This window comes from Salvelinus namaycush, chromosome 23 (assembly GCF_016432855.1).
Source record: "Salvelinus namaycush isolate Seneca chromosome 23, SaNama_1.0, whole genome shotgun sequence".
Classification (NCBI taxonomy): Eukaryota; Metazoa; Chordata; class Actinopteri; order Salmoniformes; family Salmonidae; genus Salvelinus; species Salvelinus namaycush.
Genome location: NC_052329.1, coordinates 22,586,677 through 22,613,414, shown reverse-complemented (window position 1 = coordinate 22,613,414; position 26,738 = coordinate 22,586,677). Strand labels below are relative to the sequence as shown.

General features: G+C 42.8%; 2 protein-coding genes across 2 annotated transcripts in view; both read right to left on the bottom strand.

The window, feature by feature from the left end:
• The window catches only part of LOC120018189 (nucleoredoxin), a 74,471-nt gene extending 54,717 nt beyond the window's left edge, over window positions 1–19,754 (bottom strand). Inside the window, exon 1 of the mRNA XM_038961247.1 lies at window positions 19,272–19,754. Within this exon, the coding sequence (XP_038817175.1) occupies window positions 19,272–19,580 (309 nt within the window). The 5' untranslated portion in view covers window positions 19,581–19,754. The remainder of the gene's footprint in view (window positions 1–19,271) is intronic.
• Window positions 19,755–21,961: 2,207 nt separating this feature from the next.
• Window positions 21,962–26,538, bottom strand: LOC120018755 (thioredoxin domain-containing protein 17). The gene is made up of 4 exons (XM_038961960.1): window positions 26,229–26,538; window positions 25,863–25,944; window positions 22,861–22,936; window positions 21,962–22,545 (listed from the first exon to the last, which is right to left on the bottom strand). The coding sequence occupies exons 1-4, from the start codon at window positions 26,371–26,373 to the stop codon at window positions 22,477–22,479; spliced, it is 372 nt and encodes a 123-aa protein (XP_038817888.1). The 5' UTR covers window positions 26,374–26,538; the 3' UTR covers window positions 21,962–22,476.
• Between the last annotated feature and the right edge of the window lie 200 nt (window positions 26,539–26,738).

Genomic DNA, 26,738 nt, shown 5'->3' with positions numbered 1-26,738 from the left:
TCTCACTTACTCCTCTTTCTCCCATTCTGCTTCACTTTCATTGCATACCGCTCACTGTGCTCACTAATTAGAGGGAACGAAAAGGAGAAAAGGGTGGTGCTTGTCAGAAACACTAACATTTCAAACGTGAAACCTTCTCCTTAAACAGACCTTAAGCCGTTACTCTGCTCCAGCTCAGCAGCTTTCCCAGTCTGTTGGTGATCACGTGCACACAAACAGGAGGAGCTTATCAAGGTTACATGAATTACCCCTAAATAACATTACTCTGGACAACATTCAATTCAACAGTAAATAGGCTTTCTGCATGCGGCAGAGCAAAGGACGAGATGCACCGGCTACCCGTTAAAGACTTAAAAACACACCTGCTGGTTCTGAAAGCAGTGAGGCGGTCAAATGAACATGCTGATGCGCCAATGAAACGACTTCGTCCCAAATGGCACCCTATTCCCTATATAGTGCACTACTTTTCACCAGGGTCCATAGGGAGCACTGTATAAGGAAAAAGGGTGCCATTTGGGGGACACATTCTGTCTCTGTACGCTTAGTCTGTCCTCCTCCCAGACTTAACACCTCACCAGGCTGGGAATCCCATTACACTAATGGCTCTGAATGCATACACTTTGCTTTTTCATTTCCTAAAGCATGTTTCAAAGAAAACATGGAGAGAAGTGGGATAACCTTTCTATTGGACAGGGATCAACTTCAGTCCTATAAATGTAAATTCCATCCGGTCCAACACGGTATATTTCTGAGTTGTATAGATTAATAGGCTCCCGAGAGGCGCAGCAGTCTAAGGCACTGCATCTCAGTGCTAGAGGCATCACTACAAACTCTAGTTCGATCCCGGGCTGTATCACAACCGGCCGTGATCGGGAGTGCCACAGGGCGGCGCACAATTGGCCCAGCGTTGTCCGGGATAAGGGAGGGTTTGGCCGGGGTAGGCCGTCATTGTAAATAAGAATTTGTTCTTAACTGACTTGCCTAGTTATATAAAAAAATGGATCTCAACTCATCGATCGGAAGTATCTCGATAGCAAGGACCATTCATATGACGAGTCTGATAGGTAATCCATCAGTTCACTCTGCATCCAGTAAAACTGGCTGAGGGTTTCATGTTGCTGTGGAGCGAAACATCATGTGGCTTTCATATGGAGCCTGTGTTAACAATGCAGTGCTGGAGAAATGTCTCTCAAAAAGACAAGACCTCGCGGGCTCCTTACAACCAGCTTAAGCTGGTAAAGCCTTTGATGCTACATGGCCGTGGGATCGGTTCCCCCAAGCCCAAACAGATGCACAGCAAAATAATCATCAAAACAACGATTAGCCCCCAACACAGAGGCACAGGGTAACCCACAGCATGGGCTCAGCCCCGCAGGGGGTCCACTCCAACCAAACCCATCGCCAGGCGTTCCCTTTCATGATTTCCCTGTGCTTATTCTACTTATATTTGGGAACTTGAACGTATGCCTTTTTTAGTAACTATTACCGTCAATATGTTTGGAATGCGTGTAGTGGGCGTTTTATTGAGTAACCGAGACGTACAATAATATATTTTACAACGGGACGTGACGGCAGTGGAAATGTACACTGCTATAATGACTAAGTTAACCTGACTGGCTACAGTATACGTGGCTCTAGTCAGACTCATGCCAGTGCGGCAGCTCCACTGACCTCAGTGATCTCGGGCTGCGTACCAAATAGGGCCGGGACGATACCAGTATTGCAGTACTCATTAGTGTCGTGACAAGGAAACAAAACATGAAGTGGATTTTCACGATACTGGTACCGTCACAGACCTAATACCAGATATGGGCCCTGGTCAAAAGTAGTGCACTATATAGGGAATCGGGTGCCATTTGGGACGCAGACTCAGTCTACATAATTTTCACTCAGTCAGTCCGTCTCCAGGAGAAATCCCTCTCACACAACAGATAGTCAGCACCTCCCACATCATCCTCTCTCTCTACGCCACAGCTAGGCCAACTCTGGATGTTTCTGGCTATGTCTCTTTTTAACCTCTTTTCTCTTCTCGCTGCAATACCATCATTACTTATTCCTCCATATTGGTTGCCTTGCCATCAGCTCCCATGTCTCTACTCTGGCCTGCCTGTACATTCTACAGATTCCATGTCATTTCTCAACAATGTAATCACAAGACATTCTTCGCCCGTAAAAAGCTTGCAGCTGCTGTGAGCAGACAACCATTTCCCAAACATAATCTCACTACTCTGCTTTAATTTGCACTGGGGGCTCTGGCTTGACCGTGTGGGATTGGATATATCTTAACAGTCAATGTAAAATCGATTTAATTTTAATACATGTGTGTGGCTCTGGGAATTACTTTCATAATTATTTACTCTATTGAAAAGCAGAAGAAGTGACACCATAATATGTGATATATTATTTGAACCTATAATGATATGAAATCAGCATGCGGGAGGTGGTGCTTTACCATTCATATTTCATTTGTTTTCAGGACCAGCTTGCCAAGCAGTGCCCTTGAATAATGGTTAGTGAGTGCTAGTGTCCAAGGGATCATACGACACACTAATAGAACTACTGAATCTTTAATGAGGTCAATAAAAAGCAGATGGAATGATGTGAATGTCCTGCCAAGGAGAAAGCAGGCCAGGAGGTATCCTGATATCCATTGGGCCAAGTAAATATTATGTCCAATTACATGGAGGGCATATTGCTGTAGTAATGTGTAGGGATAAACAGACATATGGACTGACTGATGTTACTGGCAGCATACAATATTCGATATTTGGATTACTAATCAAGAAATCGGTTGGAAGAGAATTATGTAAATCCAAATTGTAAACATTAGTATTTGCCAGCTATCTCCAGATACAGCAGGGAGGTGATGAGAACCAGGGTTGAATCTGATTGGATTCTGACTTCACCCTGGCTGCTATGACGATTGACAATGTCAAAACTGCCTTGCGCAGTGCTCTGCCAAAGTTCTGAACTCAGTCCCCACCGCCACTCTATTCACTGGCTCGCTACTAAAACAGTACATAAACTAGTTTCACTGTGGGTTGTGCAGAACAAGAACAAAGCCCCACTGCAATGCAAAAATAGCTAGATTTGGTTCGTTCTGCCATAACCATTGACAGTGAGGGGACACCAGACAATTTCTCACTAACCCTAATCAGCTCAAATAGAAAGCTCACTTTCTGTCATAAAGATTGGCAGGAAAAAGGCTGATTCGATATTATGGAAAGGAATTTTTAGGAAGCCATCCAACCTTAGACACACACCACCTCATTATCTTGTAGCTGGAGATGAACGGCTTCCCTACAATCACATCTGTCTTTAGAGGGGGCTAGGATCAGAATACAGCACTACAACGTAGACCAGGCCTGGGCAAAGGCCGGCCCGGGGTTGTGTGCGGCCCGCGACCTAATTCAACACAGTCCGCAGAATCATGCTCAGATCAAAGAATTTGCGATAGTAAAGTTTTGAAAAAAGTATTTGTTATTCAAATTAAAAGCCCAATGAATACTCACCTTTGTGTAATGATTTAACTCCCACCGCTTGTGCGACATTGTTTTTGAAGGCACTTATAATTCACAACTGCACGAGGACACACACGTCACAGTTACAAATAGTAGCTAGCTAGAAATTGTGCAAAAGTTTGATTTTCAAAGATTCCAAAGAAAGGGAAAGTAGACAATGAATGTTGGGTGTTCCAGCAAGAGTGGACATCGAAATATTTCTTTATTGGAGGTATCAGGGAAAGCTGTGTGCAAAGAGAGCATCGCTGTCTTGGAAGACTACAACTTGTCCCGACACTTCCAGACGAAGCACGTAGAGAAATATAGGAATATGTATTCTGAGCAGAGGGCCAATGCATCGAAAGAGTTGCTTTCTCAGTTGCCAAAGAAGCAAGGACTTTTCCCAATACTGCATTCAGCAAACTACGGAATTGCAAGAGCTAACTAGCTATGTACTGTCCCACAGAATTGCTAAACATAGCAAGTTATTCGTTGAGGGCGAATTTATGAAATAGTGTTTAATTGATTCTGCACCAATAATATGCCCCGACAAGAAAGAGCTGTTTGAAAAAGTATTTTTTATTTTTTATTTCACCTTTATTTAACCAGGTAGGCTAGTTGAGAACAAGTTCTCATTTGCAACTGCGAGCTGACCAAGATAAAGCAAAGCAGTTCGACACATACAACAACACAGAGTTACACATGGAATAAACAAACATACATTCAATAATACAGTAGAAAAAGTCTATATACAGGATGTGCAAACGAGGTAGGATAAGGGAGGTAAGGCAATAAATAGGCCATGGTGGCAAAGTTATTACAATATAGCAATTAAACACTGGACTGGTAGAATGTGCAGAAGATGCATGTGCAAGTAGAGATACTGGGGTGCAAAGGAGCAAGATAAATACAGTATGGGGATGAGGTAGTTGGATGGGCTATTTACAGATGGGCTATGAACAGGTGCAGTGATCTGTGAGCTGCTCTGACAGCTGGTGCTTAAAGCTAGTGAGGGAGATATGAGTCTCCAGCTTCAGTGATTTTTGCAGTTTGTTCCAGTCATTGGCAGCAGAGAACTGGGAGGAGAGGCGGCCAAAGGAAGAATTGGCTTTGGGGGTGACCAGTGAGATATACCTGCTGGAGCGCGTGCTACGGGTGGGTGCTGCTATGGTGACCAGTGAGCTGAGATAAGGCAGGGCTTTACCTAGCAGAGACTTGTAGATGACCTGGAGCCAGTGGGTTTGGCGACGAGTATGAAGCGAGGGCCAGCCAACGAGAGCGTACAGGTCGCAGTGGTGGGTAGTATATGGGGCTTTGGTGACAAAACGGATGGCATTGTTATAGACTACATTCAATTTGTTGAGTAGAGTGTTGGAGGCTATTTTGTAAATGACATCACCGAAGTCGAGGATCGGTAGGATTGTCGGTTTTACGAGTGTATGTTTGGCAGCATGAGTGAAGGATGCTTTGTTGCGTAATAGGAAGCCGATTCTAGATTTAATTTTGGATTGGAGATGTTTAATGTGAGTCTGGAAGGAGAGTTTACAGTCTAACCAGACACCTAGGTATTTGTAGTTGTCCACATATTCTAAGTCAGAACCGTCCAGAGTAGTAATGCTGGATGGGCGGGCAGGTGCGGGCAGCGATCGGTTGAAGAGCATGCATTAGTTTTATTTGCATTTAAGAGCAGTTGGAGGCCACGGAAGGAGAGTTGTATGGCATTGAAGCTCATCTGGAGGTTAGTTAACACAGTGTCCTAAGAAGGGCCTGAGGTATACAGAATGGTGTTGTCTGTGTAGAGGTGGATCAAAGAATCACCAGCAGCAAGAGCGACATCATTGATGTATACAGAGAAGAGAGTCGGCCCGAGAATTGAACCTTGTGGCACCCCCATATAGACTGCCAGAGGTCCGGACAACAGGCCCTCCAAGTTCAGTGTGTCAAATCGATCAGAGTAGTTGGTAAACCAGGCGATGCAGTCATTTGAGAAACCAAGGCTGTCGAGTCTGCCAATAAGAATGTGGTGATTGACAGAGCCAAAAGCCTTGGCCAGATCGATGAATACGGCTGCACAGTAATGTCTCTTATTGATGGCGGTTATGATGTCGTTTAGGACCTTGAGCGTGGCTGAGGTGCACTCATGACCAGCTCTCAAACCAGATTGCATAGCAGAGAAGGTACGGTGGGATTCGAAATGGTTGGTAATCTGTTTAACTTGGCTTTCGTTTCCCTGTCAAGACGAACAGTGACGCGGCGTGTTGAGGACATCGCAGAGAATATGGACAGTTGAAAGACAAGGTAAACGATTTCACTTATTTATCCTTGGCCCTGGATGAGAGCAGTGATGCACGTAACACGCAACTTGAGCTTATCGATCTTCAGTCTGATGCAGTGATTGGAGAACTATTCAAAACAATGTCACTGACAAGGGTCTATGCAGCTCTCAATGAACAAAACTTTCCTAAGATTAGGAGTCATGCTGATGTTTGTACTGTTTGGGTGCCCATCAGAGACTTCACTCCTCACACTGATTGAGTAGTTTAAATGTAATGTTGAGCTCTCTCTTTGTGTTTTTGTGCATACCCGTTAACAAGAGTTCAGTCCGTGGTGCTGAATGTACAGTGTACTTTTCCCTCCGTGTAGTTCATTGCATGTTAATAATGAAAATAGCTATCTAAAGGAGAACATGGATGTGGTTTATTTCTGTGCATGTTAAAAAAGTAAAATGAGTAGCATATCTGGAAATGATTTACAGTAGATGTATCTGTCAACACAGTCATACAACATGATGTATATGATGATGATGATGATGATGATGATATGATTCTGGCCTGCGATGGCAAAAATATATTCTAACGTGGCCCTCCATGGAAAATAATTGCCCGGGCCTGACGTAGACAAACTAATCTAACCAAGTCGTCAGAGGAGTTAAAAAACACTTGTAGGGTGAACTCGGTCCAAAAACAGGTAGGTTTTTGACCAAAAAGGCGGGACAGCGGCAGACAGCAGCGAGGGGAACTGTTTTTGGGGTGATTTTCGTGGAGGTGCTAATTGGCTGTAAAATTCCTGAGATGGAGATTAGACGGCCTGAACCAAGCAACGCTCTCCTCCCAGGAGAGATGACTTCTGGAGCGCAATGGAGTTCTTTGAACTGTCACAAAGGGTGTGACAGAACAGTACCTCAGGGTTACGGGACTGTTCACCTTTCACTGGGGCTCACTGAGACTTGCATAGGAACCTTACCCAAACCAGTCTCTCTGTTAGGTAACAGAGACTTGCAGTACAGTTGGGTAAAGACAAAATCTGCTTGGAAAGTCAATGGTTATTTGCAAATCTGGACTAAAACAGAAACTATCATTCAAGAGAGGATTTGTTGAAAACTAAGTTTCCAACCACAATAAAGAAATCTCCTTGAGATTCCAGCTCTTTAACTAACATGAACTCTCCCTCCTCACCACATATTCTCTCCCTCAGCACCTCCCTCTCTCCCATTTTACAGAGGTGGATTGGATGGTGTGCTGTCCTCTGTCACAAAGCTTTTTAAAGTCCCGCAGAGTAGAGCAGTCAGTCAGTCTCCCACAGCACACACTATTAGCCTGAGGGAGTGACCAAACCTTCCTCTCAGTTACACTACCAGTCCAGTCTCCTCAGTTTATTCCTTTCCTGCTCAGTGCCTTCCTACAGAATGTGCACTGTAGTTATACATGGATTACAGATTATAATATAACATTGCCAAAATAATCAATGTTCTAATACGATGTAACGGTATTTAGGTTCTCACAGTGGAATTCTGTCAGCCAGTTGAAAAAAATAAATACTCCTACCACTTGCTCCCAACAACTCAATAGTAGGCAAGACAGCAGTGCTGGCGCCAATGTGTCAGTGTGCCAGGCTACAAGCTGAGACAGTAGGCCTGTTTGCATAGTAAGCCTCTTTCAGACAGGAGCCAGAGCTGCAGTTCCAGTCACATGACCAGAATTCACACCCTTCTCATTCAACGGTCTGCCATCCATCTCCTATTAGTCTGGTGAGACAATGGCACAGGGAGAGGAGTTATTTGAGGGGAACGTTTCAGTGTAGGCGTTCTTGCAGGTGTTAATATGGCTGCAAGGGGCAGTATTGAGTAGCCAGTTAAATCGTGCCCATTTCAAACGGCCTCGTACTCAATTCTTGCTCGTACAATATGCATATTATTATTACTATTGGATAGAAAACACTCTCTATTTTCTAAAACCGTTTGAATTATTTCTCTGAGTGAAACAGAACTCATTCTGCAGCACATTTCCTGACCAGGAAGTGGAATGTCAGAAATCGATGCTCTGTTCAACTTCCTGCCTATACATGGGCATGATACGTAAGAGTCTACGTACACTTCATACACCTTCCCCTGGTTGTCAAGAGGCGGTGAGAGAAGAAATTTCGTGTTTATCTTGGTCTGAGGTGGAATTAAAGCTCTTTGTATGACGTGACCGTCCATTTCCTGTTTCTGGAGCGCGCGAAAGGGGACATGGATTTGCCTTCTGTTTAGCTGTCGTTATGGACGACTAACATCTCCGGTTTAGATTTTATTTGATACATGTGACCATATCATCGTAAAGTATGTTTTTTCAATATAGTTTAATCAGATTATTGAAATTTTTTCGGGAGTTTTGCCGTGTTCCGTTCTCTGACTTTGTTGACGTTGGAGAGATCCGTGCCACTTGGCAAGTGCCCATGCTAAATCAAGAGGGAAATTTGCCGTTCCAGATCCAAACAACGACTGTTCTGGACAAAGGACACCTTGTCCAACATTCTGACGGAAGATCACCAAAAGTAAGAAACATTTTATGATGCTATTTCTAATATCTGTCGTGCATGTGAACTGGTCGTCGGCGCCCAAGTGTTTCTGGCTATTGTGGCTACGCTAATATAACGCTATATTGTGTTTTCGCTGTAAAACACTTGATAAATCAGAAATATTGTCTGGAATCACAAGATGCCTGTCTTTCAATTGCTGTACACTATGTATTTTTCAGAAATGTTTTATGATGAGTATTTAGTTATTTGGCGTTGGTGTCTGTAATTTTTCTGTCTGCTTTCGGTGCAATTTCTGACTGTAGCTGCAATGTAAACTATGATTTATACCTGAAATATGCACATTTTTCTAACAAAATATATGCTATACAATAAATATGTTATCAGACTGTCATCTGATGAAGTTGTTTCTTGGTTAGTGGCTATTTATATCTTTATTTGGTCGAATTTGTGATAGCTACTGATGGAGTAAGAAAAGTGGTGTCTTTTGCTAACGTGGTTAGCTAATAGATTTACATAGTGTCTTCCCTGTAAAACATTTTAAAAATCGGACATGTTGGCTTGATTCACAAGATGTGTACCTTTCATATGCTGTATTGGACTTGTTAATGTGTGAAAGTTAAATATTTAAAAAAAATATCTTTTGAATTTCGCGCCCTGCACTTGAGCTGGATGTTGTCATAAGTGTACCGGTGTCGGGCTGCACCCCAAACAGGTTAAGGCGTTCTTGCATTGTATACAAACGATCATTGAAAATAAACTGCCCTTAGCAGAAAAAGTAAACTGTGAGAGATGAGCTATATTGAACAAAAATATTTTAAAAAACGCAACATGCAACAATTTCAAGGATTTTACTGAGTTACAGTTCATATAAGAAAGTCAATTAAAAAAATGTATTAGGCCCTAATCTTTGGATTTCACATGACTGGGCAGGGGTGCAGCCATGGGTGGGCATGGGAAGGCATAGGCCAACCCACTGTGGAGCCAGGTCCAGCCAATCAGTTTTTCCCAACAAAAAGGTTTTATTACAGACAGAAATACTCCTCAGCACCACCCCCCCCAGACGGTCCTGCAGGTGAAGCCGCCGGATGTGGAGGTCCTGGGCTGGCGTGGTTACACAAGGTCTGCGGTTGTAAGGCCGGTTGGGCGTATTGCCAAATTCTCTAAAACAACATTGGAGGCAGCTTATGGTAGATAAATGAACCTTAAATCATTAAATTCTCTGGAAACAGCTCTGGTGGGTATTCCTGCAGTCAGCAAGCCAATTGCACACTCCCACAAAACATGACACATCTGTGGCATTGTGTTGTGTGACAAAATATTCACATTTTAAAGTGGCCTTTTGTCACCAGCGCAAGTGGCAACTGGGTAATGATCATGCTGTTTAATCAGCTTCTTGATATGCCATACCTGTCAGGTGGATGGATTATCTTTGCAAAGGAGAAATGCTCACTAATAGGAGGGATGTAAACACATTTGAGAAATTAACTGCGGTGTGGGGGGCAATTACAGACTGGAGGACTGTGTGTGCGAGTGTTCGCTGGAGAGGGGGGTCCTCAAGACTAGGGGAAAACTCAAACCACGGTCGCTAGACTAACACAGACATGGCGGCATCGCAAGGAAAACAGCAGACGAGGGTGAGATCATCAAGATAGAATAACAACAATATGCTTATTTCCATGGAAAGGAAACAAAGTCATTTCTTTCACTCTTAATTAATATCTAGTCAGTGTCTCCGGTGTTCCATTTCCTGTATTTGGTTCATTTGGAGAAAAGAAATGAGGAAAGTGGGCATTCTTGGAGAGGCTAGTATGTGCTAATTGGGGTTGGTTTGGAATAATGTACGTAAGCTGGAAAATCATTGGTTGTTCTCATTGGAGTGTTACTGTAGGCACTGTGGTGAAGACATGGCCATGCTTGTACTCTCCTGTGGAAACTTCTGGTCGTAAACCACAGAAAGAGAGCAGAGAGTCCGTATCAATGGGCCAGCTGCAGAATACCGGGGACAAAGCCATAGGCCCAATCCCAGTGGATCTGTCAGTGGTTCACGGACCACAGACCAAGGTCACAGCCTCAGCGTCTTTGTGTGTTTTCATTTACATGCAGATAACGGATGTAGAAACAGATCAGGTTGCTTAGAGGAGACACACAGAGAGATTCTGGTTGTGGTCTACAAGCCAGCCACACTGTTTTCACCAAATTTCAGAGGGTAACTTAAACTCCCCTTCAACATCAACCTATTGTTACCTCACAATATTACAGTCCTCCCTGTAAAATGACACAAAGAGCAGTGAAAGAGCTAGTAACACTAGCTTGGTGTGAGAGGCAACATTTGGCTTGGGCAACAGCATCGGTCCACAGTACTTTACTACAGCACAGTCTGTTTCCCTGCACCTTGGCCTTACTGCCTCTCTCTGCAGAGCAGGTGTCTGCCCACATTCCTCACGAGCTCCTGCCATGAGCTCCTGTCAAATATGGCGTACAGTAACTCACAGCTGCAGGCCACTCAGCACAATGGAGACAGACTACATAAGCGCTTGAGATTGTCTGTAATAAAAAGCACTATAAAAGTTTAATACATTATTATTTACATTACAGCACCACAGCCAGGCTCACTCAGACACTGTATGCATCTCAAATGACACCATATTCCCTATGTAGTGCACTACTTTTGACCAGAGCCCTATGAACCCTTGTCAAAAGAAGTACATTGTAGGAAATAGTATCATTTGGGACTCAGCCTCTCCCTCAGACTGGGCGAGAGGTAACTGTCACAGAGGGGTCACCAGCACTTCGTTTTGGACTGTTTTGTTCCGGAACCTATTTGCCAGGATCCGGTACGTCGTGACATGAAAAATACTTGTCACTGTTTGCAATGTAAAAATGTGAATAAAAGCAGTCAGAGTTAATTTGAGTTTCCTCTAATTTTAATGACCCCCCAAAGAACTTATTGTGAAAACAGATTTTTCAGTCGTGCCTGATATTCTAAGAATTGATTTGGGTTGGGTGGCCCGGGTTTATAGTTCGCGCAAAATTGTAGCCTAGAGACCAACGCGTGGCTGGTGCTGTGGTGAGAGAGAAAAGTATGCCTGTATCTCCCACAGAACTAGAATGATATTCACTTTCTATTATCCCTCTCTCCCAGTCTCTGCTCTGATAGACATGAACCTGCAACCATCTTATCTCCAGCGTTGCAATTCATTATTTATTTCCTTATAGAATCATAGCCGTGAAAAATTATAGAATTACTGCTGTTCAGAAAGAAATTAAATCATTCAGAATACTACACCAGGACTATAGGCCTATAATTTTTAATCACAGAGGATCAATATTTTTTTATTGCCTAGCTGTGGATTGTGTGTAGCCGTCCGGAATGTGCGGCAAATCTGCCAGTGCATGCATCCAAAACAGGCCTTTTGCAATATTTCAAATACAATGCGGAACACAGGTTGGAAAGCAAATGGCTCCTGCTGAAAAGAGAAGACTAAGCTGTCTGTAGAGGCTACCAAAATAGTCGATCAACTTCCAAATAGGCCTATTGAGCGAGCAATATTGTTTTACAAAGTAAAATAAGAGAGAGAGAAGCTTTTGGCACTAGTGCATCGGCCATCTCCGGTACATGAGATGCGCATCATTGGGTGAATCAGTGAAACTGGAAAGCTTTTCTAGAACTATAATTTCCTCCTCATATTGTACAAGACGTGCGTCTCCACACACCTATGTCAGAGGAAGGCCCCCCCAAAAATTGTCAATGACTCCAGTCACCCAAGTTCTCTCTGCTACCGCACGGCAAGCGGTACCGGAGTGCCAAATCTAGGACCAAAAGGCTCCTTAACAGCTTCTACCCCCAAGCCATAAGACTGCTGAACAATTAATCGAAAGGCCACCCGGACTATTTACATTGACCCCCCCCTTGTTTTTACACTGCTGCTACTCGCTGTTTATTATTTATGCATAGTCACTTTACCCCTACCTACAAGTACAAATTCCCTCAACTAACCTGTACCCCCACACATTGACTCTGTACCGGTACACCCAGTATATAGCCTCAATATTGTGTTACTTAAAGAAAAAAATACTTGAGTTTATTTAGTAAATATTTTCTTAACTATTTCTTGAACTGCATTGTTGGTTAAAGGCTTATAAGTAAGCATTTCACGGTGAGGTCTACACCTGTTGTATTCAAATAAAATGTTAGTTGAATGGATTCAAGACTAGGTTGTTTTTAATGATCTCAGATTATCAGTTTGTTAGTGTCCAAGTAGCCGGTCATTTCAATAATTTGTGCGGTGTTAAAAAATATTATGCTGAGGTCTCCAGTCATGTAAAATGACGTAGAATTGCATTCATAAAAAGGCAAACATTTTCCCAGAACCTAGGCTACATATAACTAGCCAGGAGGGGCGAGAAGTAGTCACTGAGGGGTCACCCCATTGCATGACTAGCCTGGATCATTTAACTACATAATCTTAGCATGGTGGGCTTACTTACCATCCCTTCAGAAGGGGGTTATCTAACCTTTCATCCTGACTGATGGGCAGAAGTTTAAAACTATGTCCAGGGCTTCATTTGGTGCTATACCCTCTCAGCATGGGCTTATCAGAAGTGTTTACCCTGTGTGTAATAAGGCTCAGTGTTTGTTCACCTAGTTATCCACTTAGCAGCACTAAATAGCAGCCCAAACTGTCACATACAAGTGAAATTGACAGGTGAGAGATCATGTACACAGGTCAACCCCAACCAAATGTAGCATTTACAGATATGGAATTGCACATTATCACCTGCAAATAAGAGGGCATGCAGCAGGCTTTTTCCAGCTGCTCCTTCCAGAATCAAAGGCATGCAGCAGGCTTTTTCCAGCTGCTCCTTCCAGAATCAAAGGCATGCAGCAGGCTTTTTCCAGCTGCTCCTTCCAGAATCAAAGGCATGCAGCAGGCTTTTTCCAGCTGCTCCTTCCAGAATCAAAGGCATGCAGCAGGCTTTTTCCAGCTGCTCCTTCCAGAATCAAAGGCATGCAGCAGGCTTTTTCCAGCTGCTCCTTCCAGAATCAAAGGCATGCAGCAGGCTTTTTCCAGCTGCTCCTTCCAGAATCAAAGGCATGCAGCAGGCTTTTTCCAGCTGCTCCTTCCAGAATCAAAGGCATGCAGCAGGCTTTTTCCAGCTGCTCCTTCCAAAATCAAAGACACGCAGCAGGCGCAGGGAGACGTAGGGCTGAGATATGTGATGAGCAGGGGGCGGTTTTCATCAGATCAGTGACACCCTGATGACAGGCACCCTTAGCCCCTCACTGAAGCGCCTAGCAGCTGTGGCTCTAGTCCACGACAGTGCAGTGGGACAGACCAGGGGGCTAAACAGGAGGCCTTTTGTGCGTCCCAAATGGCACGCTGTTCACAAGGCTTTCCCACTGGGCTCTGGTCAAAAGTAGTGCACTATGTAGTGAATAGGGTGCCATTTGGGATGCAGGCTCTCTCTCACTGGGATGTGATCCCTCTCCTCTCTTGATTCAGCAGAAACACACTGCCCCAGAGTTTATTTTCCAGCGTTGGCAAAGTGGGGCTTTCATAGAGACTTGGTGAAGGCTGTAATTGATTTACGAGCGGCTCTCCCACTCCTGCTTGTACCTCTCCATGTAAGGCAGTGCCAGCCAAGACACTCCGGTCACACACACAGCCTTGGTTCCATAACAGGCACCCGCCCACCGTTCTGCTACAGGGTCCCTTGAACGCCACACACACACACAGTTCTCCTCCCACAGCTACTGTGACCTTTCTATTATGCCAACTGACAAAATATCAAACCGTAATAAAACATGTTCTGTGAACCACAGCTTTGCTGATGTGAATGACATCTTGTACTGTATGACTTAAGTTAAATCAGAGTGGTACCAATTCAGCGGTAAAAAATGTGACTCTTCAAATGAAAACCTGCCTAATAGTCAAACTTAAAGGCCCCAAGGTCCTTTCAAAACAAAACTTCCTCGCTTGTAAAAAATGTAAGACAATGTCTTCAGTATTCCATCTTATCTCTGCATGGTTAGATAATAATGGGAGGGGAGGGGGAACTACTGAAGGAGGGGTGGACAGAGGGAGGGAGGGGCCAGGTGGGTGATGAGGCTCTGAACGAGGCAATGGAGTGAGATTGCTGGCTGTGCCAGGAGATGAGCTGTGTAACTCAACAGAGCTGCCTCTCTCGCTATTTCTCCTCCCCTGCCTACAGCCAGAGCCCAGCCAGGCCTGAAAAGAGGGTGCAATAGGGCCACTTACTACCCACAGACCCACAACCTCAATGCAGCACAGAGCCACTCTTTACTAGTTGCTATGATCACACTCGCATGCAGGCAAGATCAGTGCCAGACTTAGTCTTTTCACTGAGGGGGTAAACACAGTCCCATGCTGCCAAGTTGCTCAATAGCTGACTTCACACTTCTTCAAAGAAGACCTCACAGCTGGACTGGACTCAAATGTGTTTCCTCTACACAAACATGTTGATTTAGACGAGAGCATTACCTTGTCTTGCTTCCCTCCCATTTACTGTAAACAGGTTCTGATTGCAATATGCCTTTAACCATAGTATGTATGATAAAAGCACTGACAAGTCCTATTGGTGTGGGTTGCCACCTTGTTATTTCTTTTAAAATGAACAAAAAGGCCTGTTAAAATTAATTGTAAAGAATTTATGTAAATTAAACAGCATATAGAGTTGAAGTCGGAAGTTTACATACACCTTGGCCAAATACAGTTAAACTCAGTTTCACAATTCCTGACATTTAATCCTAGTAAAAATTCCCTGTCTTAGGTCAGTTAGGATCACCTTAAAGCTTCAGGAAGCTTTAACTTCCTGACTGATGTCTTGAGATGTTGCTTCAATATATCCACATAATTTCCCTTCTCATGATGCCATCTATTTTGTGAAGTGCACCAGTCCCTCCTGCAGCAAAGCACCCCCACAACATGATGCTTCCATCCCCGTGCTTCACGGTTGGGATGGTGTTCTTCGGCTTGCAAGCCTCCCCCTTTTTCCTCCAAATATAACAATGGTCATTATGGCCAAACAGTCCTTGCTGAGCGGCCTTTCAGGTTGTGTCAATATAGGACTCGTTTTACTGTGGATATAGGTACTTTTGTACCCGTTTCCTCCAGCATCTTCACAAGGTCCTTTCCAAGCTGTTTAAAGGCACAGTCAACTTAGTGTATGTAAACTTCTGGCCCACTGGAATTGTGATACAGTGAATAAGTGAAATAATCTGTCTGTAAACAATTGTTGGAAAAATGACTTGTAGATATATAGATATCCTAACCGACTTGCCAAAACTATAGTTTGTTAACAAGAATTTTGTGGAGTGGTTGAAAAACAAGTTTTAATGACTCCAACCTAAGTGTATGTAAACGTCCGACTTCAACTGTACATGGAAAGCAAGAAATAGCCAGCTCATGTAGACACAGCTGATATATATATATATATATATATATATATAGATAGATATCTCCTCTGTAGCAAAGCTTCTCTTGTCAGGTGCCAGGAGCGTCATATACCTATCCTGGTGATAAAACCGCTATCTATGTAGCTGACAAAGCCTGAGACTACATAGCTTTGCAGTCTTGTGGGTTGGCTATCTGATGCATTATACAGCCTAGCTACAGGAGCAGAAAAACACATTCAAATCAATGCACACACACATGCCAAAATAATAATTCTGAAGGGGGAAATGTATAGGCCACATGAAGCCTTAAGTAAACACTAAACATGTACATGTCTTAGGACATGTCAGAAGGCTATGGTAGTGTGACCTACATCTGAGTGCTCACTGAAACATGAATTCTCTCTTCAGTATAAAAACAGAGCGGACAGAGCTGGTCAGTTAAACCACTAACAGACACACTCATTCAGGCCCCAGCTGTTCTGAAGATCACAATTCCTCTGCAATTAATACTGGTGACACTGTCAGAGTTAAATGCAAAATTGTACACTACTCTCAAGTAGCCTTAGCCAAGTCGTGGCCGCACTCGAATTTTGAACAATGGCAATGTAAATGCTGCAGAATATTTTCCACCAGCAGCATTCAGAACACAATAATGCTGCACTGTGGAGATATGCTCCTCCCAGACCGGCCCAAGACAACCCCACCCCTCCTTCCCTGCCTCCAACCGCCATCCCTCCGTCATTCCCCCCTTCACGCATGGACTGCATAATGAAGTGTAACACAAACCATCACCAACAATCTGCATCACATTAGATGGGCCTTGATTCAATCGAAATCATGTTGCACTAAGGGTTAGGGTTCTACAGGAAAATACTAAACTAAGTAAATTCACAAAGAGTTCATAAAATATACAGCACGCTATTTTATGACCATGGGGAAAGGTTGGGTGGTGTGGAGCCAAGAGGGCAAGGCTCATTTGAAAAGGTCCTGTGTGCCCTTACTGTTGAAAGATAATCATCCTAAATGTCTGCATTTCATTGAAGAGGTGGTCAAATGTGATGTAGTAATTTCTTGCCAGTATGTGGACAAACTGTGTAGGCCTAGATCAGATAAATACATGACAAAACATTCACATTGTAAAAAATATCATTCCACTGGCACAGAGTAGTATATGCATACGTATTCTTACAGAAAATCTCCTGCAAATCCCTTTTACTAGCCTGGTGTGGCAATGTAAAGAGACACAGAAGATGGCTATATATACTCTTAATTCAAAGAGAATATTTCCAAATTAAAGAGTTTCCCTGGCATCTTAGGACAAGGAAATTATCACTGTCCAACTAAAAGCCAACCTCCATCACAATCTTCTGCTCCCATTATTTAAAAAAAAAAAATACAATTTCTAAATTTTCAAGCCAGGAAATCATACCATACCATTTCTATCTTTAAAAAAATAATGGGAGCAGAAGATGGTGATGAAGGAGGCTGGCTTTTAGTTGGACAGTGATAATTTCCTTGTCCTAAGATGCCAGGGAAACTCTTTTATTTGGAAATATTCTCTTTGAACCAGGAAATCATACCATACCGTTTCTACCTATCCTGTGAGGCCTAGAGACATGATCATGTCTTTACCAGGCATTACTGGGTATAATGTCTTGTACTGCCAACAGGGTAGCAGCAGCAGGGCACTGAGAATGGAGAAGCTCCGTCCTCTGCAGACAATTAGATTTATATTCACAGTACCTCGGCTCGCTCCCTCTACCCTTCTATCCCTCACGATTACAATGTACACATATATTATATCCGCCCACCTGGATGTTATTCTTTATAGCATATACATTATGTGCATGCAGCTGCAAGCAGAGACACATCGGCTAGCCGAGAGTCTCAGTGGGATTAATTGTAATTTGTTATTATGAATCATCATTTGTTTTTAAGACAGGCATGCTGACGTATGTAGGAAACTGGAGTTGCAGAGGACCCAAAATAGATCCTGAACCGGCAGCATGATGCAGGTATCATCTAGATATAATTTATTTCTAATCCTGAAACCATTGCTTTACCCATAAATGTACATGATACAAAACACACTGACATCGGCTTAAACATTTTAAAGGCTTTCACAACATGCTATTTTTATGTTTATTGAATCCATGTCTAGAAAATAAAATACAGATTCAAGATGTTGTGGTAATCATATTTACAATATAGGCCTAGATTAATTATATGGGAGAGTAACTGTACTCATTTGTCAAACTGCACACACACATCTTGACAAATTGTGATATATTAGCGACATTTAGTTTGTTGTGTGCAAGGCAAAATAATGAATAAATAAATGGACAGGGTACATAGAAAAGATTTAGCAATTTTCTGTGAAAGATGAGCTTAAATCATCATAACATCTACAGGCTAAACATCTGCTTTTGAAACCTCTACATTAAACCCATATGAAAGAGATGGACAGATATGATTAAAATGACTTGATGTGACACCTACAGGTATATTTCTAGGACATTTTATTAAATCTGTTCTCCTTTTTCAAACATATTTGTGTTTTCAAATAGCTGTGTAATGTGTAGGCCTATTATGAGATGTTGACTTCTGGATCCTAAATAATGGCCCTACAATTAAATATACATCGAACAAAAGCCTAACAACCAAAGAGTAGGCCATTGTCTCGAGTTTCACATATTTCAATAACACTGATTTTAAAAAATACATTACACATTTTTTTTTACAATAACTCTTTTCAGCATCGATCATTTCACCTGGGCTATAATAATCCTTAGATATATTAGATATATTATAGAAGAAAAAAAACATTTTTACTATATTTAGATCAATATTTATATAGCATTGTCACAATTTCTAATGGCCTATAATAATTAAAGTTTCTCAAGATTTTTTTGTCAATTTTTTGTAAATTATCCTGCCCCAAAAATTTTTTTTTTTCTCCCCCCACTGTAATTTGTTACCGGAGTGTTTGAATTAAAAAGGTTTCTACAAATTCCACTATGAATAACAATGCATTGTAGACATCAGCATATCTTCCCACTACCTGTGTGTGTGTGTGTGTGTGACATTTTATTATTTCAATATGGATATTTAGGCTATAGATAATCTGTGACACATGGCACTGCAGTGCACAATAGATAGGCTACATGATATATTCAATGCAAACAATGGAACCTGGAAGAAATAGTGGGCCTTCTGTAAACCGTAATCTATATACATAACATAAGAGACAGTGACAAATTCATCTACCTACTGAAAAAAATAATAGGTCAGCTGGCAACATTAAAAACTAAATATGTTAGACCCTGTATCAACTTTTGGTTCCACAGTCAGTTATTTCCAATGACCCACATAAAAGCATACACCTGTGCACTGTAAGGTAGGCCTATATAAAATTGGACCAAGCATGCTGTTTATTTAAATAAGGGTTTATTGGCCAAATGACCAGGCTAGGCTAAATATATGAGTGTCACATTTTTTATTATTTTTTAAAATCAGGGCGCAATTCCAGATTCACATTTGTATTAGTCACTGCTTACCTTTTTGTGTCTATCTTTGAAAGGCAATGCCGGCCATTGCATCTCCTGTAAAAAGTCTTGCCAATGTTTCTGGTCCTGATCAGATGAGACGAAGACGATTTCCAATTTGTCTTTATGTTCAGATGATTTTTTGAACTTGCTATAAAACTCACACAGACTGGCGTTGAACTGCTTACAGGGACCGTTTAAACTGCAGCCGAAGTAGAGCCCGACCAGGGACAGCTTGCTGCCCAGCGCCTGTACATCCACCTCGGCTTTCTCGCTGTTGACGAGCCGCTCCCCGAGTAGATTCACGAGAAACTCCGACATGCTGCTCGAGTCCTTGAAACAGACCCTAATATATTCCGTTCTCTTACCAAGACTGCAGAAAATGAAAACCAACACGCCCTCGTCCTCCAATTTAGCTTCCTTGGAGAGAGACTCAATTTGTTGTATAGCCTATGCTCAAATGTGTGCACAACTACAGATATCATCCACTCAGCTCAGTCGCTCCAATGTGTGGTGTGCAGGAATGCGCTCCAATTATACTCATAGAAGTGGTTGCACTCTTCACGTCAAAGCAAGAAAGCAACTCTTTCATGACACCTAGTTATAAAATGGCGATATTGCATCTCTATAATATTTTTGATGTATGTGTATATACACTGCTCAAAAAAATAAAGGGAACACTTAAACAACACAATGTAACTCCAAGTCAATCACACTTCTGTGAAATCAAACTGTCCACTTAGGAAGCAACACTGATTGACAATAAATTTCACATGCTGTTGTGCAAATGGAATAGACAACAGGTGGAAATTATAGGCAATTAGCAAGACACCCCCAATAAAGGAGTGGTTCTGCAGGTGGTGACCACAGACCACTTCTCAGTTCCTATGCTTCCTGGCTGATGTTTTGGTCACTTTTGAATGCTGGCGGTGCTTTCACTCTAGTGGTAGCATGAGACGGAGTCTACAACCCACACAAGTGGCTCAGGTAGTGCAGCTCATCCAGGATGGCACATCAATGCGAGCTGTGGCAAGAAGGTTTGCTGTGTCTGTCAGCGTAGTGTCCAGAGCATGGAGGCGCTACCAGGAGACAGGCCAGTACATCAGGAGACGTGGAGGAGGCCGTAGGAGGGCAACAACCCAGCAGCAGGACCGCTACCTCCGCCTTTGTGCAAGGAGGAGCAGAAGGAGCACTGCCAGAGCCCTGCAAAATGACCTCCAGCAGGCCACAAATGTGCATGTGTCTGCTCAAACGGTCAGAAACAGACTCCATGAGGGTGGTATGAGGGCCCGACGTCCACAGGTGGGGGTTGTGCTTACAGCCCAACACCGTGCAGGACGTTTGGCATTTGCCAGAGAACACCAAGATTGGCAAATTCGCCACTGGCGCCCTGTGCTCTTCACAGATGAAAGCAGGTTCACACTGAGCACATGTGACAGACGTGACAGAGTCTGGAGACGCCGTGGAGAACGTCCTGCTGCCTGCAACATCCTCCAGCATGACCGGTTTGGCGGTGGGTCAGTCATGGTGTGGGGTGGCATTTCTTTGGGGGGCCGCACAGCCCTCCATGTGCTCGCCAGAGGTAGCCTGACTGCCATTAGGTACCGAGATGAGATCCTCAGACCCCTTGTGAGACCATATGCTGGTGCGGTTGGCCCTGGGTTCCTCCTAATGCAAGACAATGCTAGACCTCATGTGGCTGGAGTGTGTCAGCAGTTCCTGCAAGAGGAAGGTATTGATGCTATGGACTGGCCCGCCCGTTCCCCAGACCTGAATCCAATTGAGCACATCTGGGACATCATGTCTCGCTCCATCCACCAACGCCACGTTGCACCACAGACTGTCCAGGAGTTGGCAGATGCTTTAGTCCAGGTCTGGGAGGAGATCCCTCAGGAGACCATCCGCCACCTCATCAGAAGCATGCCCAGGCGTTGTAGGGAGGTCATACAGGCACGTGGAGGCCACACACACTACTGAGCCTCATTTTGACTTGTTTTAAGGACATTACATCAAAGTTGGATCAGCCTGTAGTGTGGTTTTCCACTTTAATTTTGAGTGTGACTCCAAATCCAGACCTCCATGGGTTGATACATTTGATTTCCATTGATAATTTTTGTGTGATTTTGTTGTCAGCACATTCAACTATGTAAAGAAAAAAGTATTTAATAAGAATATTTCATTCATTCAGATCTAGGATGTGTTATTTTAGTGTTCCCTTTATTTTTTTGAGCAGTGTGTATATATATATATATATATATATATATATAAAATCTGACCACCTTTGTTTGGTCTTGTATTGAATAGCATTACTTGATCAAGTTCACTATTCAAAGACTGATTGTTGTTAGCATTGAGCATGTTTTGGCCTACATGGTACACACATGGCATGTTTGGCCTATGTGTACATTAAACTCGAATGACAGAACTAGGGCTAGGTTACTTTCTTCTTCATGAGCCGGTTTCCAAAGACAACATAGCCTATTATTAAATGTGCCAATTATATTATCTAATATTATAATTTCACATAAAGTTTTAAATATCAAGATAAAACGCAAACTTAAATGTTTATTATAAGACACATTAGGCCTAATGTCTAGTTAAATAAAGGTTAAATAAAATAAATAATGTTTTTAGACAGGCTGAGGGTGCCACCTAGCGTCTCAAAGTGAACTGCACTATAGACAAACCATTTTACACATACAATTGTTTTCATCCAACCATCATTTATTTCACTTGACTAAGTTCTACACAACAACACGCCAATCACAGTATAACAGGTCATGTTTCAGTTGATATCTTCACTCTAAAGATTTCTGCTATAAGTAAGAATCATCAATTCATCTGGCACATTACATTCTAGGAGTAGGCTGCCTACCACTTAGGGGAATCTAATATATTTGTCAAAAGTGGGCTATGTTATTATAACTCTTCTATTTAATTTACTACATTAAACATAAAGTTATAAAACCAGTCAACTAGCTCTACCAAGGCCTCTGGTTATGTTATAGTTGCTTTTTATTTCCATGTAAGAATAGCAACACATTCACTGATTAACACTACCTCGCAGGGAGAGGAGTGTGTATTTGAATTTCAAAGAAACAATAATTTCTGTTCAATCTAGTGTAGTGAAAAGGTGCCTGGGCTGGGGCTGGATCTCAGGAAAAAGACAGGACAGTGGGAAATGGAAGATGACCCAGTGCAGGGCGAGTGTGGTCCTCTAGTCCTCGGTGAACATCATCCTCACCAGGTCAGCTTTGAAGCACTCCTCTTCAACCAGCTTCTGAGGCTGAATTAGATGGAGGAAAAGTGACAGAACTTAGCATGTTTTGGTAACACTTTCCCTGAAGCTATATTTTATCTAGAATTTATACAGTGTATAAATGGTTAATAACAACCTCACCAATGTGTTATAGCAGTTTTTTTTAATACAGACTATCTATAAAAGAACATTCAATGCTTTTAGGAGCCTTTGAGTGTTGCCACAAAATCCAAAGAAAAACCCAAATTGATTAGAGAAATTCTCCTTTGAAATGCAATTTGCTAATCGATCACTATACTAGAAATTATTTTCTTTGTGATCTTGCCATGCACGTATGCTCACCGTGCCATATCGGATCAGAGTGGGAACTCCACTGAGCTTCAAAGTCTTCTTGAACTTATTATTGGGATCCTTCCAACTGGTCGAAGATGAAAAGGTAAATTAAGCAAAATACATAAGTCAGACATTTAGGTCAAACGTATAATTTTGTGCATTGTATACATATATACAATGAACAAAAATATAAAAACGCAACAATTTCAAAGATTTTACTGAGTTACAGTTCATATAAGGAAATCAGTCAATTGAAATAAATCTATAAATTTCACATCACTGGGAATATAGATATGCATCTGTTGATCACAGATACTTTTGAAAAAGGTAGGTGCGTGGATCAGAAAACCAGTCAGTATCTGTTGTGAACACCATTTGCCTCATGCAGCACAACATCTCCTTCGCATAGAGTTGATCAGGCTGTTGATTGTGGCCTGTGGAATGTTGTACCACTCCACTGTGCAAAGCTGCTGGATATTGGCGGGAACTGGAAAACGCTGTCGTACACGTCTATCCAGAGTATCCCAAACATACTCAATGGGTGACATGTCTGGTGAGTATGCAGGCCATGGAAGAACATTTTCAGCTTCCAGGAATTGTGTACAGAACAGATCCTTGCGACATTGGGCCATAAATGATTATGCTGCAACATGAGGTGATGGCGGCGGATGAATGGCACGACAATGGGCCTCAGGATCTCGTCACGGTATCTCTGCATTCAAAGTGCCCTTGATAAAATACAATTGTGTTCGTTGTCCGTAGCTTATGCCTGCCCATACCATAACCCCACCGCCACCAAATGCACCGAAAACAACAGGTGTAGTAGACCTTACAGTGAAATGCTTACTTATACAAGCCCTTAACCAACAATGCAGTTTTAAGAAAAATACCACAAAAATAATTAATAAAAGTAACAAATAATTAAAGAGCAGCCGTCAAATAACAATAGCGAGGCTATATACAGGGGGTACCGGTACAGAGTCAATGTGCGGGGACACCGGTTAGTCGAGGTGATTGAGGTAATATGTACATGTAGATAGAGTTATTAAAGTGACTATGCATAGATAATAACAGAGTAGCAGCAGCGTAAAGGAGGGGGGGTGCAAATAGTCTGGGTAGCCATTTTATTAGATGTTCAGGAGTCTTATGGCTTGGGGGTAGAAGCTGTTTAGAAGCCTCTTGGACCTAGACTTGGCGCTCCGGTACCACTTGCCGTGCGGTAGCAGAGAGAACAGTCTATGACTAGGGTGGCTGGAGTCTTTGAGAAGTTTTAGGGCCTTCCTCTGACACCGCCTGGTATAGAGGTCCTGGATGGTAGGAAGCTTGGCCCCAGTGATGTACTGGGCCGTACGCACTAACCTCTGTAGTGCCTTGCGGTTGAAGGCCGAGCAGTTGCCATACCAGGCAGTGATGCAACCCGTACCAGGCAGTGATGCAACCTATCAGGATGCTCTCAATGGTGAAGCTATAGAACCTTCTGAGGACCCATGCCAAATCTTTTCCGTCTCCTGAGGGGAATAGGTTTTGTCGTGCCCTCTTCACGACTGTCTTGGTGTGCTTGGACCATGTTAGTTTGTTGGTGATGTGGACACCAAGGAACTTGAAGCTCTCAACCTGCTCCACTACAGCCCCATCGATGAGAATGGGGTCGTGCTCGGTCCTCCTTTTCCTGTAGTCCACAATGATCTCCTTTGTTTTGATCACATTGAGGGAGAGGTTGTCCTTGCACCACACGGTCAGGTCTCTGACCTCCTCCCTATAGGCTGTCTCGTCGTTGTCGGTAATCAGGCCTACCACTGTTGTGTCATCGGAAAACTTAATGATGGTGTTGGAGTCGTGCCTGGCCATGCAGTCATGAGTAAACAGGGAGTACAGGAGGGGACTGAGCACGCACCCCTGAGGGGCCCCTGTGTTGAGGATCAGCGTGGCGGTTGTGTTGTTACCTACCCTTAACACCTGGGGGCAGCCCATCAGGAAGTACAGGATCCAGTTGCAGAGGGAGGTGTTTAGTCTCAGGGTCCTTAGCTTAATGATGAGCTTTGAGGGCACAATGGTGTTGAACGCTGAGCTGTAGTCAATGAAAAGCATTCTCACATAGGTGTTCCTTTTGTTCAGGTGTGAAAGGGCAGTGTGGAGTGCAGTAGAGATTGCATCATCTGTGGGTCTGTTGGGGCGGTACGCAAATTGGAGTGGGTCTAAGGTTTCTGGGATAATGGTGTTGATGTAACCAATGACCAGCCTTTCAAAGCACTTCATGGCTACATACGTGAGTGCTACGGGTCGGTAGTCATTTAGGCATGTTATCTTAGTGTTCTTGGGCACAGGGACCATGGGGCACTCTGTTCACAACGTTGACATCAGCAAACCGCTGGCCCACACAACGTCATACACGTGGTCTGCGGTTGTGAGGCCGGTTGAACATACTGCCAAAATCTCTAAAACAATGTTGGAGGCGGCTTATGGTTAAAAGATAACATTCAATTCTCTGGCAACAGCTCTGGTGGACATTCCTGTAGTCAGCATGCCAATTGCACGCTCCCTCAAAACTTGATACATCTGTGGCATTGTGTTGTGTGTCAAATTGCACATTTTAGATTGGCCTTTTATTGTCCCGAGCACAAGGTGCACCTGTGTAATGATCTTGCTGTTTAATCAGTTCCTTGATATGTCACACCTGTCAGGAGACGGATTATCTTGGCAAAGGAGAAATGCTCAATAACAAGGATGTAAACAAAATTGGAGAGAAATATGCTTTTTGTGCTTATTTCAGCTCATGAAACATTATATTGTGTTTATATTTTTGTTCAGTGTATTTTGCTCAATTCAAATATGCTGCCTGAGAGAGCCAACAAATCATGATGTTACAACTTGCACAATTATCTAAGCTTTTCAAAACTCCTGGCTGCATTTGCGGGTATGAAAAACACTTATTTTCTATTGCCTGTTGATAGCACAGCATTATCATTCTGCTATCATCACCAGTGAATACGAAGAAAAAGTTGAGTACATACTATGGCCTCTCTCCAACCTGACAGTAGATGAAGACAGAGCCCTCAGGAAGGTGGGACATCTCTCCTCTAACAACTGGCTCAGCTGGAGGGGAAGGAGGAGAACAAAGCTGGCAAATCTGTGTGGCTTTGATTTATGCAAGCAATAAATCACACAACAGCTATAACTTCCTAAAATAATACAGAAAATAGAGCATAAGACGAGCATCGCCAGTAAACACATTACAGAGAATAGTTGGCTTGGCTACAATGAATTGCCGACCATAATGCAGCAGAGACTGACGCATTATGACAAGACAGCTGGGAAAGAAAGCCAACCGCTATACGTGTCAAGTACAAATTAATACAGCAATAAAATAACTATATTACCTTCCACACAATCTGGACACCAGCTCATCCCTTGAGCGTCTTTATCACCAGAGAAATATGCGAATATGTCCTTTCCTTTTCGCTCAGACACTGCTTTGCAGAATTCATCATAACCATGGACCTTTACTTCTTCGTAATGAGACATGATGAAATAGAATAAGTAGCAGTATTATCAATTATCGTAGGCAAAGCAAGCAGGTATGAAGCGTTTCATGCAAGAATAAAAACGAGTTGGACTATGATCGCTTCTAAAATACTACGAGCAGAGAGGAAGAAGTAAAGAGAGAGGCCCAACTCGGCGGAAAATTTGTCTCCGTCCAGCAGGTGGTGTTTTTTTTAATTTTTCGCCCACCAAGCAAGGAGTTTTTGTATGGAGGTCAATGAGAGTATCGAATTTTGTTAACAACAAAAATGTATGGCTTATTTGCTACGTGAGGTTTATTTGATTGACTGTAAGTTTCGTAATGTTTAGGTTGTTACGACTGTACTGATATAAGTAGGACACATGAC

What these genes read in the sequence shown, in the direction of transcription:
- LOC120018755 (XM_038961960.1), bottom strand. Translation starts at nt 26,373, where the DNA reads ATGTCTCATTACGAAGAAGTAAAGGTCCATGGTTATGATGAATTCTGC. An exon ending in CAGGTTGGAGAGAGGCCATA is followed by an intron (nt 22,937 to 25,862) that starts GTATGTACTCAA and finishes ATCTTCGACCAG; the next exon opens with TTGGAAGGATCCCAATAATA. An exon ending in CTCTGATCCGATATGGCACG is followed by an intron (nt 22,546 to 22,860) that starts GTGAGCATACGT and finishes CATCTAATTCAG; the next exon opens with CCTCAGAAGCTGGTTGAAGA.